General features: G+C 37.4%; 1 protein-coding gene across 3 annotated transcripts in view; it reads left to right on the top strand.

Annotated features, from left to right (window-relative positions):
• LOC140480652 (pituitary tumor-transforming gene 1 protein-interacting protein-like) overlaps positions 1–13,781 on the top strand; it is a 74,124-nt gene that overhangs the window by 29,159 nt on the left and 31,184 nt on the right. For all 3 annotated transcript variants that reach the window (XM_072575808.1, XM_072575809.1, XM_072575810.1), the window contains exon 6: positions 2,711–2,757. In XM_072575808.1, the coding sequence (XP_072431909.1) occupies positions 2,711–2,757 (47 nt within the window). The remainder of the gene's footprint in view (positions 1–2,710; positions 2,758–13,781) is intronic.

Below are 13,781 nucleotides of genomic sequence, written 5' to 3'. Positions count from 1 at the left end.
ATCGTAAAATGTCTAAGGTAGACCATTCCAACAATTCACAACCCTTTTATTGAGACACTTCTTCTGATCTCAGTCTGAAATGATCAACCCCTTTATTCTGGGCAGTGCCTTCCTATTCTTAGATTTTTCAGCCATGGAAACAACTGTTTAATGTTTATCCTGTCAAATCTGTTCAATAATAAATATGATCAATTTAGATCATTTCTCATTGTTTTAAGGTCCAAAATACTTCTGCCTAACTTACTCAGTCTCCCTCCATGGAATCAACTCTCTCACCACACATATCCATATAGTCATAGAGATGTACAGCACGGAAACAGATCCTTTGGTCCAAGTCATCCATTCCGACCAGATATCCTAATCTAATCGAGTCCCATTTACCAGCACTTGGCCCATATTCCTCTAAACCCTTCCCATTCATATACACATCCAGATGCCTTTTAAATGCTGTAATTGTACCAGCCTCCACCACTTTTTCTGGCAGCTCATTCCAAAGATGTATCACCCTCTGTGTGAAAAGGTTGCTCCTTAGGTTCTTATAGTGAGCCTTCAATATACTCTTCTCCAATGCAAGAATGTAGAGACCAAAGCTACACACAGTACTCCAGGTATAATTCTGCAAACCATGTAAAGTTACATTATTCTCCAAAAGATCAGCATGAGCTTGGTCACTGTAACTCCAAGCTAACTTTGTATTCCTTGTACAAGCACTCCAAATTGTTCAGACATAATTGAAATTTAAAGTCTTTTAAATGAAGTTTCTGCTTTTTTTTATTCTTGTTACTTTATACCTCTCTGTCTTATGTTCCATTTGCCATTGTGATTCAGATATTTGAATGCTTAACTCTTTGTAATGATAACAAAACATGTGTGGATTCCAGCTTCTGTAGCAATTTGCTCCTCTTTGTAATGATTACGTTTTTATTTTTACCTTCCCTTTTATCATATGTATGTTGCTCAATGTTTGCTTTTTCCATTTTTAATTAATTGAGTGTCATTTATCTTTCTGGTTTGTCCTGCTTTCCATCCAGAGAATTTTTCTATCTGTTTGGTTGAGGAGCTTTCTGCTGTTTGAACTGCTCCTGGTCACCTCATTACTGCCAAGTAGTGAATGGTGTACACAAAGTCATTCATGTTGAATTACAAAAGACATTTCTTTGCTGCTCAGATCTTAATCAGGATCATTGTCTTTTATTTAAACTTCTGATTAGTTCCTACCATGCACTTATATACCGTGTCTTGTTCTTCAAGTTGTCATATCTAATTATATTATCCCATATATTTGTTCATCTCCCTATTTTAAAAGCTGCATCATCTGAATAAATTCCTGTTGGGTGAGAAAAGGAGAGAGCTGCAAGGACTTTTTTTTTACATAATGCTATTCATGTTTTTTTGGGGCTTAATTAGGATACTTCATTTTGTTAAATTGAAATTGTAAATTACTGCAGTAAGTCTAATTTAGAATATCTTCTTTACAAATTTTCTATCTCCAAAAAGAAAGCAGATTCATTCACAAGGTTTTGTTCCAATTTATAGGTGATTGCCAGCTATTAGCTAGAATGGGAATTGGTTTAGCTCAGTTGGCTGGATTGTTGGTTTGCAGAGCAGTGTGATGCCAACAGTGTGAGTTCAGTTCCCATCACCGGTTTGAGGTTTCCATGAAGGACTCTCCTTCTCAACCTCTTCCCTGGCTTGAGATCTGGTGGCCCTCGGGTTAAATCACCACCAGTAGCTTCACTCTAATAAGAGAGCAACCCCTATGGTCTGGCAAGACTATGGTGACACAACAACTCGCTGGAATAAAAGATTTCCAGAGAGAAATTGATGGGTTAAGTGGGCAAAACTCCAGCAAATGGAGTATGATGTGGGAACTTGTGAAGTTGTTCATTTTAGAAGGGAAAATAAAAGAGCAGTATTATTTAAATAAAGAAAACTGCAGAAAACTACAATACAAAGGAACTCCTTACTGTGCAAGAAGCACAAAGTTAGCACACAGGTGCAACAGGTACTCAGGAAGGCTAATGTAGTGTTGGCCCTTATTTCAAGAGTTGGAGTATAAGAGTAGGGAAGTCTTGCTGCAACTGTAAAAGTTGCTGGTGAGATGACATCTGGAGTATTTGATTCCCTTATTTTAGGAAATAATAATTTCATTGGAAGCAGTTTAGAAAATGTTCACTCGGATGATCCCCAATATGGAGAGATTGTCTTAAGAGCAAAGGTTTAACAGGTTGGGACTCTACTTATTGAAGTTTAGAAGACTCAGCAGTGATCTAATTGAAACATATTGGACTCTTAAGAGTCTCGACAGGCTTAATACTGAGAGAATGTTTCCCCTTGTGGCAGAGTCTATGACCAGAATGTATAGTCTCAGAATTAAGAGGGGCCAATTAAAGACAGAGATGAAGAGGAATTACTTTTGAGGTTGAGTGTCTTTGGAACTCCTTGCAGCAGAGAACTGTGGGCAGAATCTTTTTGTGTATTTAATGCAATAGATAGATTTTTGATAAGTCAGGGGATCAAAGGTTGAGGAAAGTGCAGGGAAGTGGATGTGAGGAGTGTCATATCAGTCATCATCCTATTGAATGGCAGAGCAGGCTCAAGGGACCATACAGCCTACTCCTGTACCTTTTTCCTGTGGTTTGATATAACTTTCATTGAGGCTTTAACTTACTGGTTTGAAAATCTAATTTCTCTTATTTTTATTTCTCAGGGATGCAGATAAAAAAGCACGCTATGATGAAATTTGCAAGAAATATGGTATGTCAACATATCAAGTTACATTTATCACTTAGTGATGTTTAATATATTAGGTAAAATCTGTTGAACTGAATCATAGCATAGATGCAGCAGAAAAGGAGGCCATTCAATTTGTATTGTCTCTCCAAAGGAGCAATTTATTTTGTATTGCTCCCCTGACATTTTATGTAAAGTCCTGTAAATGTTTCCTTTTAAATAGTGATCCAGATCATTCTTGAAAGTGATAATTGACCCTGCATCCACTATACATTTGGGTTTTGAATCTAATGCATTAAGTATTATAATTGTCAGTTAATTCAGAGTTGTTTAACAAATTTCATTATCTCAGACAAATTTAATTAGGATAGGGACAAAATGGTGGCACAGTAGTTAACACTGCTGCCTCTCAGTGTCAGGGACCTAAGTTTTATTCCAGCCTTGAGTGACTGTGTGGAGTTTGCAAGATCCCTCCTTGTCTGCATGAGTTTTCTCCCACAGGCCAATGATGTGCAGGTTAGGTGGATGGGCCATGCTAAATTGCCTCATACTGTCCAGAGATGTACAAGACAGATGGATTAACCTTGGTTTAAAAAAAAACCCTATGCGGGGTTCACGGGGATAGCGTGGTGGGAGAGTCTGAGTGGGTTGCCCTTGGAGGGTCGATGCAGACTGGAGGGATTCTATGATTTCATAAGATTGCACGTTAAAGCCGGTTTTTGGGGATGGTTAGAAATAATGCCTGAAGTGGTACCAAATTCAATTGGTTCTTGCTTCCAAGAGCAGGTGAATTCACCAGTTATATGCACATTCATTCATATCCTATCTCCCATGAATTGAAATCCATTTCTCCCAAACCAGGCTCCACGCGCCAATCACACTGTGTATCCACACCACATTGACTTCAGTGTTTCAAGAAGGCAGCTTACCAAAACCTTCCTGAGCTTAATTAGGTTTGAGCAATGTCTACATCCTATGAACAAGTATAAAAGCAAATGATTTTAACAGAAAATCATACCATCTATCCCCATTACTATACTACTGCTTTTAATTACTACATTCCTTCTTATAGTCCCAAGTTGAAGAGTACCTTGTGTAATGTTAAAAATCACACAACACCAGGTTATAGTCCAACATGTTTATTTGGAAGCACTGGCTTTCAAAGCACTGCTCCTTCATCAGGTATTTGTTGAGTGTAAGATCGTAAGACACAGAATTTAGAGCAAAACTTTACAGTGTGATGCAACTGAATCCAGGTCTTTTTTCAAAATAACATTTCTTTTACATCACACTTTAAACTTGTGCTATAAATTCTGTATCTTACGATCTTATACCCCACAACGACCTGCTGAAGGAGCAGTGCTCCAAAAGCTAGTGCTTCCAAATAAACCTGTTGGACTATAACCTGGTGTTGTGTGATTCTTAACTTTGTACACTCCAGTCCAACACCGCACCTCCAAATCATCCCCTATATAATAGCCTGCTGTAATCAGTTTGAGGGTGCTGTTAAGCCAGCTGGTATATGCTGAACAGAAATGTGAGGTAAGAGGAGTATGGAGTAGCTTCAGTGTGTATATAATTCCTTTCTAATCCAGTATATAGACAAAAAGGGGAGAGTCAGAATTGTATTTTGTAACAGGGAATGAACCAGAGCAAGTAAGACGTGTGGGGAACAAGAAGGCAATAATGAGCATAATTTAATGTGCCTAAAGATGGTAATTGAGAAGGACATAAATAAAAAGCAAACCAGATTAAAGATTGGAGATAAAGAGATTTTTGGGGAGCTGAGAATAGAACTTGGGACAATGAAATGAGTAACTGCATGGATAATCACTGATCTTGAATAATAAGAAACATTTAAAACAGTGTTCAAAAGAATGCAGGAAAATGTGTTTTGCTATAAGAATTAATAGGCTAAATAGACCAGTAATATTTTATTACAAAGGTGTGGGGAGCAATTGTGAATTAGGACAAGGGGCAGACCTCCATTATGCAGTCATCAGGAGACTGCATAAACAGAGAATATTAAGAAGTTAGGAGGTAAGTCAAAAAAGCTCAGTGCCAAGAGGAAATTAGATTTTCATGGAACATAAAACATTTCATAAGCACATCGACAAAAGTGATAACAGGATGATTATGGGACAGACAGGATAATATCAAACTGACAATAGGTGGCAGAAATGTTTAAAAAAAGAACTATTTTGGTTCGATTTCTACCAGAGTGATCTAATAAGTAGATATAATAGCGAATGGGGGGGGGGGGGGGTTCATTTAAAATAAAAAAAGGGATATATTGGATAAACTAATCAAACCCAGAGTAAATTAAATTTTATTCATTATGGTGGGAAGAGAACTGAAATTAGATGCACTGAATTCCCTGGCCATATGATGAAGTATTTTAAAGAATAAAGACTGCATTGTGGCTTTGGTGTCCATGGATCTATGAGAGTAGAAAGGTGGTGGTGTTTGCGGTCACCTGGCAGATAGATAATTATGGTGCTAATTTGTCACTTCAAAGATAAGAAAATCTTCATATGTTTCTTTTAAACAATTTTCTAGCTTCTAAATGCATCTTGTGAAAAGATTAATTGTATATATAGCAGCAATGCAAATTTATCATTAACACATTTCTCATTTGTGCTTATGATGTATCTCACGTATGCTTACTGGAAGCTTAGTTTTTCCTATGCATGGAGCCATCCTGTGCAGGGTAAAATGACAAGTCGAGTTATTGTACCTCTTTTAAATTAAATAGAAATACCAAGAACAAAAGTTCACTGGAGAACTTTTCACAACAGCACCTTGAGCAATCGGAATCAACTTGCAATCCAGTCAGCACTTTTTGTATAAATTGTTGCTCCCTTTTGAAATTTGGCATTCCTGCATCTGTCTTGTTGAATGCAAGATTAAACACTTGAAATCATTTCTCTTTAATTCGTAAAATATTTCTCTTTATTTTATCAAAGTAATATTTCCTCTCAGAATATTCAAATATTTTAATCTTTTTTTTTCTTTATAGTTTATTTCTATTTTATTTTGGTTGCATAATAATTTAGAATAAACTGAATGTGTGCAAAGCTTGTTCATAACTCGGGCTTGTTTAGATGCTGCTTCTCCATTTCTTCAGTCTTTTGTTGTCTGTAAAACTTTCAATATTGCTACTATATCCTCAACACAGTGAATAGTCAGCCAATGCTAATGCATCTTCACAGTAATCTAGCATAAATGTACTTCTCAGCTCAGTTGATTGAGGTTTTCTTTAAATTAGACTTCATGAAACAAGTTTAAAATGATATGCAGAAACTGCAGATCAGCCATTCAGAAAGTATACCTTTGCGTCATGCAAATTTTAGAAAATCTGACAACATAGCAGTATGGTGCATTAATATTCTAAGTGGTAGGATGTGGTTTACCATAAAGATAAATTGTTTAAAAGAATAAGCTCAAACTCTAATAGCACTAACTCTAATGTGTTATCTAACTTGTTTCCTGTAATTTGCAAACCCTTTCCAGCAGAAATACACGACTTCCATATAGTCATTCTGTAGTGTTCTTGAAAATTCCAGATTTTCATTAGTGCAATTTCACATTTTTGAACCTTTAACAGTTTATTCTTTTGAAATACCTTTCCCTTTGCTCAGTTAAGAGCTTGAGAAATAAAGGGTAATTTAGCCTCAATATCCTGCACTGTCATTCAACATTGTGCCTGATCTAGCTCAGTGGAACCATCCCCTAATGTTTTCAAATCTCTGAATTCCCTTATTGAATTCCACAAAAATCTATGGATCTTTCTTGAACTGCAAAGTTCACAGCCAGTACTAAATGACCAACTCTTTATTCTGAGACATTAACCCTTAGTTATTGATTCTGATTCAGGGAAATTATCTCTCAGTATTTGTCTTGCCTTGCTACTCGGAATTTTAAATATTTCAACAGGATTACGTTATATTCTTTTGAACAAGAAGAAATATTGGTCTTATCCTTGTCCTCACAAGACAATCCTCAATCCAGGAATGAGTGCAATGATGTTTGATTGTATTCTCTGTGAGCAAGTATATCCTTGGTAAGGGGACCAAAATTGTATACTGCACACCAGGTGTGATGACTTGCCAGGCTTATAGGCAAGGGCATTGCTAAGGGCCTTTGATCCTATTTTTCAACTGTTTTTACGAGGAAAGAAAGTGCTGCCAAAGGGGTAGTGAAAGGGAAGGTTGTTGATATACTTGAAGGAGTAAAAATAGAGGAGATATGAGGAAGCTGATTGTAGTCAACTGCATTGACTATCACCACTTTGATGCTCCCCCTTAGATGCAGAGGCTGTGTCAAAGGATCAGAAAAATGCAGATGTTGCATCCTTGTCCCAAACATTATGTAGCAGTAAATCCTGTAAATGCACCTCTATCAATCTAACCTGTGTGAACAGAAACCTTTAGAAATGATAATCAGGAAAAAGTTAAGTCACATTGACGAATGTGGATTAATAAAGAAAAGCTAGCACACCTTTGTTCAAGGCAACTGTGTTGACCGAAATTCATTGAGGTTTTGATAAGGTAAAAGACAAATGAGGGTAATTGATGTAGTATACATGGACTTTCAAAGGCATTAGAGCAAATGCCACGTAACAGGCTAATTAGCAACATTCACATAGAACAAGAGAGCAGTGACATCATGAAAATGAATCTGGCTGTATGATATAAAACTAAGGTTCTTTCATGTTAGAGGAATGTACATAGTGGTTGGTCCTATCAATACAACTTTTTTTGACTTATATTTAATGGCATAGACTTGTCTGTTTGGGATCGAGTTTCAAAATTTGAAAGTACTGAGAACTGCAGCAGTTGGAATTTAATATAGAGAAGTGATGATTTGTTTGGAAGAAAGAGGAGAACTAATAAAACAAAAATGGACACTATATAAAGGGGAGGCTCTGGAGTACAGAGATGTAGATATATACTGCACATATGCTTGAAGGTGCAGGACAAGTTGATAAATAGTTAATTAGGCATGTTGGATTTTGGACTTTATAAATACAACTGTGGAGGATAAAATCAAGGAAGTTATAATGATCTATCATTTAAAAAAAACTGCTTCTGTGTCACCTGTGGTATTACATCCAATCCTGGATGCCAGATTCATTGTGAAGGTATTAATGGTGATGCAGCAATAGCTTATAAGAATATAAGCAAATTCAGTTGTGTCGATAGATTGCATAATCTGGGGATGTTTTCCTTGGAGAAGGGAAGCTTGAGAAAAGATTTGAATCTGAGGAAGATGGGATCTGTACAAGTAGTATGAGTTGCAAGCCAGCAGTACCAATGTCCTTGCAGGAGTATTTGTTAGTACTGAGAAGTGGCTTTAAATTGCAATGGCCAGAGGAAAAGAATTGAAGTAGCAAGATGAGAGTGGGGGGAAATAAAGATGAAATATTGGAGAGTAGAAAGCAAAAGTATAAAACAGAGGAGTGAGGAAACGAACAAATGGGACTGTTGTACAACAAAACTCGAAAAAGAGGAATAACACAAGTCTGAAGATACTATGTCCAAACACAAGGATCATTCGCAATAAATTTGATGAACTAACAGTGCAAATGGGCACAATATGACTGTGATTAAGGGGGCATGTCTGCAGCAAACCAAGCTGGGAACTGAACATATGAGGAGATTTAATATTAGGAAGGACATGCAAAAAGAAGAAGGCGGTGAGGTAGCATTAATATGAAAGATGAAGTCATTGCAATCATGAGAAATAATATCGGTGTAGGAAATCTAATGTGGGTGGAGCAAAATAGCAACAAGGAGTGGAAAGTCTTAGTAGGAGTTGTCTGTATCCAATCAAATGGTAAGTTAGGAAGTGACAGTAATCAGGAAATTAGAGATGCATGTGACAAGGGTTTTATAGTAATCTTGAGTAATTGTAAATTGGACACTCCGTATTAGCAATAATATTGTGGTGGATGCATTTGTGAAATGTGCACCAAGTTTTTTTTTCACATTGAAGAACCAATGAAGGAATGTGTTATCCTAGCTTTGGTTTAATGTAATGAGATGGGATTAATCAATAACTTTGCTAAGAAAGGTCCATTAGGAAAAAGTGACCATAATATAATAGAGTTCTTCAAAGGGTTTGAAAGTGAAGAAAGCTGATCCTAACCCTCAGCAAATGAAACATTAAAGACATGAGATGTAAATTGGCTATTTTAGAAGGACAATTTCACTAAAAGGCATGACAGTGGATCGGAAATGGTAATATTTAAGATCAAATGTGTGCATTGCAACAGTTTGTTTTTAGGGGTACAAGGAGCCAACACAAAAAATTAACTCCGTTAACAAAAAAAACTAATGATAATATTCAATTCTAAGAGGTGTCATATAAAGTTGCCAGATAAAAAAGCAAGCCTGAGAAATGGATGAAGTTTAGTTGAGAGCAAAGGAGGAACAAGATATTGTAAAAACAGTACTAGAGTATGAGTGAAGCTTGCAAGGGACATAAAAGTGGGTTGTAAGAGTTCTTTGAAGTATGTAAAGAAAGAAAAAGATTGGCACAGGTGAATGTAGCCCTCTTTCACCTGACATGTGAGAATGGATAATGGAGAACAAGAAAATGGCAAAGTAATTAAACAATTGTTTAATTCTGTATTCACAGAAGTTGCAAATTGTTTCTCAGAAATGCTAGGCAAGCAAGATTCTGTTTGGAACAAAGTATTGAAGGGAATTAGTATTACTTAAAAAAAAAGCTGAAAAATCAATGGGCCTGAAAGCTGATTGGTCCGCAGATCCTGATATTTATATCTAAAGGTATGAAAGAAGGTGTCATGGAGAAAGTGATTTGGCTGCTGTTTTCTGAAATTCTGGGAGGCAAATGTATGTAACTTGACTATTTTTAAGAAAGGAGGAAGGAAGAAAATTGGTAAGTAAATGCTGAAGTCTGTATATTAGTGATCAGCCTGTTCAGGTGTGTTATGACACAGCTGTGGAACAGGTAAGACTTGAACCAAGGCCTCATGGCCTAGAGGTTTAGACATGACTACTGCACTGCAAGGTGCCCAATAATGTTGGAGTCTATCAAAATAGACTCCATGTCCTGGATGTGATAACAGGACATATGGTGAATGCCAATTGGGTTACATAACCAGCATGGATTTGTGAAAGGGAAGTAATTATTAACAAGCTTGCTGGAGTATTTTTCAGAATATAATGAGTAGAATAGATGAAAGAAAACAAGTGAATCTGGTGTATTTGGATTTTCAGAAAGCTTTTGATAAAGTCTCCTAATAGACGTTGTGCAAAAATCAGAGCATGTGGGATTGTGGTAATGTGCTGACATAATTTGAAAATCGATTAGTGGATAGGAAATAGTAGGAATAACTGAGGCTTCAGGAAGATTTCAACAATTTGTGAGTGAGCGCTTTAGTAGAAAAGTTGGAATGGAAGAGTATTATTTAAATAGTAATAGTTTGGAAAATGTTGAGTTACAAAGGGATTTGGATATCCTTGTGCTCTAGTCACTGAAAGCAAGTATGCAGGAGCAGCAAACACTGAAAAAGGATAATATGTTAGCCTCCATCATAGGATGGTTTGAGTATGGTAGCAAAGAGGTCTTATTTCATCTGTATATGGCCATGGTGAGAGCACACCTGGGACACTCTGTTTCTTCCCCTGTATGACAAGCAAAGATGACGAAAACTACGTTCACCAGACTAATTCCTGAGATGGCAGGTTTGTTGTATAAGAAGAAATTGGGCCCGAATTCACTGGAACTTATAAGCACATGATTTTTCAGTGAAATATAAAGTTTTGATAGAGTTGAATATATTGGATGCAGATATGGTGTTTCTCCTGACCAGATGTGCCATAACAAGGGTCATGATGTCAGGATATGCATTTGGAAATTTCTGACTGAGGTGATGAGAAATTTCTTCATTTAGTTGTGAATTTGAAGAATTCTGTACCATAGAAGGCTGTGGAAGGCAACTCACTGAGCATATTTAAGAAAGAAATAGAGGCAATACTGTTGAGGGCTATGGGGTGAGAATAGGAGAGAATGATATTCAAATCGATTTCAGCCATGATCATTTAGACGAACTAAGCTCAGTGGGCCAACTTGCATTCTATCCTATTTTTGTTTCTTGATAGAGGAATTCAGGATTTTGGGCTCTGGACATAATAGGTGCAGAGAAATCATTCCCATTGATGAAAGGGTTGAGAACCAAGGGGATCTGATTTAAAATTATTATTCTATTTGAGTAAGAAATGCTTGGAGAATTTTGCTAAAATGAAAAGTGTTGATGAATTTCCTTCAAATTGGCTTACATGATACTGTGTAGATGTTTAGATGATCCATCCACTTATAACACAATTTTGCTAAAGGCGGAATAAAATTGCATAGTTATTCCAACTTGACTACCAAAACATTAATTTTGACTTAAAAATATATCCTATAAATTTTGGAAAATAAATGTATATCTTTATACATGACAGCTAGTGTTTGAAAGATGTGAAGTTTTGATGGTTTGTCAAGTGTTCCAATATAGCTTCATAAAAATTGAGGATTCAGTCTTGTTGATTTAGTTTGACAGTTACATTTCTAATCTTTCCATTGTTATTCTGTGCTGATTATAGTTCAGTATTGCAATCAAATGTTACTCAATACAGACATAATAAGGACTGATATGCAACATAAAAATCATAGAAACAAACCCAACCACCCCGTTGCTGAACAATTTAACTCCTCCTCCCACTCCGCCAAGGACATGCAGGTCCTTGGCCTCCTCTATCGCCCGATTATGGCAACACGACGCCTGGAGGAAGAGCGCCTCATCTTCCACCTAGGAACCCTCCAACCACAAGGGATAAATGCAGATTTCTCCAGCTTCCTCATTTCCCCTCCCCCCACCTTTTCTCAGTCCCAACCCTCAGACTCAGCACCGCCTTCTTGACCTGCAATCTTCTTCCCGACCTCTCCGCCCCCACCCCCTCTCCGGCCTATCACCCTCACCTTAACCTCCTTCCACCTATCACATTCCCAACGCCCCTCCCCCAAGTCCCTCCTCCCTACCTTTTATCTTAGCCTGCTTGGCACACCCTCCTCATTCCTGAAGAAGGGCTTATGCCCGAAACGTCGATTCTCCTGCTTCTTTGATGCTGCCTAACCTGCTGTGCTTTTCCAGCAACACATTTTTCAGCTAGAAATCTGTTTGCCATGTGTTTCTTTTGGGATGAGTATTTTTAGGATACAATTCTAGAGTATCCACTAATTCAGTAATATGAATACAGAAAAACTTTTCAGGCATGTTGAATTCAATTCTTCACTTCACAGTTATAGTATCTCTTCAGATTTACTGTCAATGTAAGAATGAATAAACATGTAGGTTGGTCAGTCTACAAATAAGAATTTATAAATGGCCATTTTCATCCATGTGAAAGTCTTGGACTTTGTCAATTGAGAGTGCTTAAGGGGTGTCCTCCTTAAGTTTTAATTCCATTAGAAATTTGTTACTAGCTTCTGTGTACACCATAATGACTTGCAAGCTGCAGTCTTCACCAGTGGAATCACCATAAGCTGTTTATCTCAGTGAAAACAGGGTCAATCAAGGGTGTGTAATTGCACTAATATTTCTCCCTTTTCCTCTCTTCATGACTGCACTTCATCTCTAACAACTTACTTGGAGGTGTGGAGGAAATGTACAAAACAAATGGGGAGCTGCATTGAGTTCAATCTCTAAAAGCAAGTAATGATGTGTGCACTGTCAAACTGAGTTCCAGAAGATTATTGACTTCTCTAAAGAATGAGAAAATGGGTCTTTTACAAAATACCTGAAAACAAACCAGCTCCCACAGCATAACACCTTCCCCATTTACAACCTCCTGTCAGTTAAGATCAGTGGTGAAATTCTGGGAACCATGGACCACTTTCTGTATCTTGGGGATGACTTCTCAATGAGTGTGTTTAGGAGATTTGGACAAATTGCCCCAGCAATCTCAAAGCAATGGAGAAATGCTATCAACGGTGCTATTGCGGGATCCTTAATCCAATAGCAAGAAAGATGGTCCAAGGTCAGTGTCCTTTCCTGACCCAATATGCCAGCATTCCTGCAGTTATCACTCAACCAACTCTAATTGGCTAAATTTTTTTTGCCTAACACCAGACTGCTGAATCAATCTAGAATTTGATCAAGGGAGGACATTCCCAGGAGAACAGCAGAATTACTTTAGGAATGTTCTTGAAACAGCAGTGAAGAGGGCAAATATCCATGCTGACTCAGGTCTGACCAAAATGAGGAAAGGTCATTTCCCCAGATAGCACACATAACTCAAGATATTATGCAGAATGTGCAGAGATGAAGACAAGGGGCTGGAGGAACTGCGCAAACCTCGGGGGGAGGGGGAGACCTCAACCCAACTCTTTAAGCACCGTCTGTGCTGAATGTGACAATGTCTACAAATTATCCAGTGAACTTTGTGACAATCACAGAATCCATCAAGTCAGAATGGAAGCAAGTCCTCTTCAATCTTTAGGAATTGCCACAAGAGGATGAAAAGAGAAAGGCAGGCATTGCTGATTGTCCTACGTAGGACTGTGATCTTTATTAGGTATTTGTTTGTGCCTTAATTTATCTTTGCAGTAATTTTGAAGACAAACCATGAAATCTGGTCTGATAGAAATTATTAAGATGTTTTACAAATATTGAACATGACTCATCATAATTGTGGAGGAGAAAGTGAGGACTGCAGATGCTGGAGATCAGAGCTGAAAATGTGTTGCTGGAAAAGCGCAGCAGGTCAGGCAGCATCCAAGAAACAGGAGAATCGACGTTTCGGGCATAAGCCCTTCTTCAGGAATGATTGCTGCGCTTTTCCAGCAACACATTTTCAGCTCATCATAATTGTGCCCTGTTGAATTCAACCCCCATTACAACTTATTATTGCCTGACAATAAGAAATAATAATCAAACTCTTCAGCGCTACAAAAGTAATTCATCTCACTTAATTTTTTAATTTTAACTTACTTTTCTATCAACCTATTCAGACATGTTATTACACACCTCTGGA

Source organism: Chiloscyllium punctatum, chromosome 8 (genome assembly GCF_047496795.1).
Source record: "Chiloscyllium punctatum isolate Juve2018m chromosome 8, sChiPun1.3, whole genome shotgun sequence".
Taxonomy (NCBI): Eukaryota; Metazoa; Chordata; class Chondrichthyes; order Orectolobiformes; family Hemiscylliidae; genus Chiloscyllium; species Chiloscyllium punctatum.
Note: the sequence above shows the minus strand (reverse complement) of the source record. Positions and strands in the feature narration are given on the sequence as shown.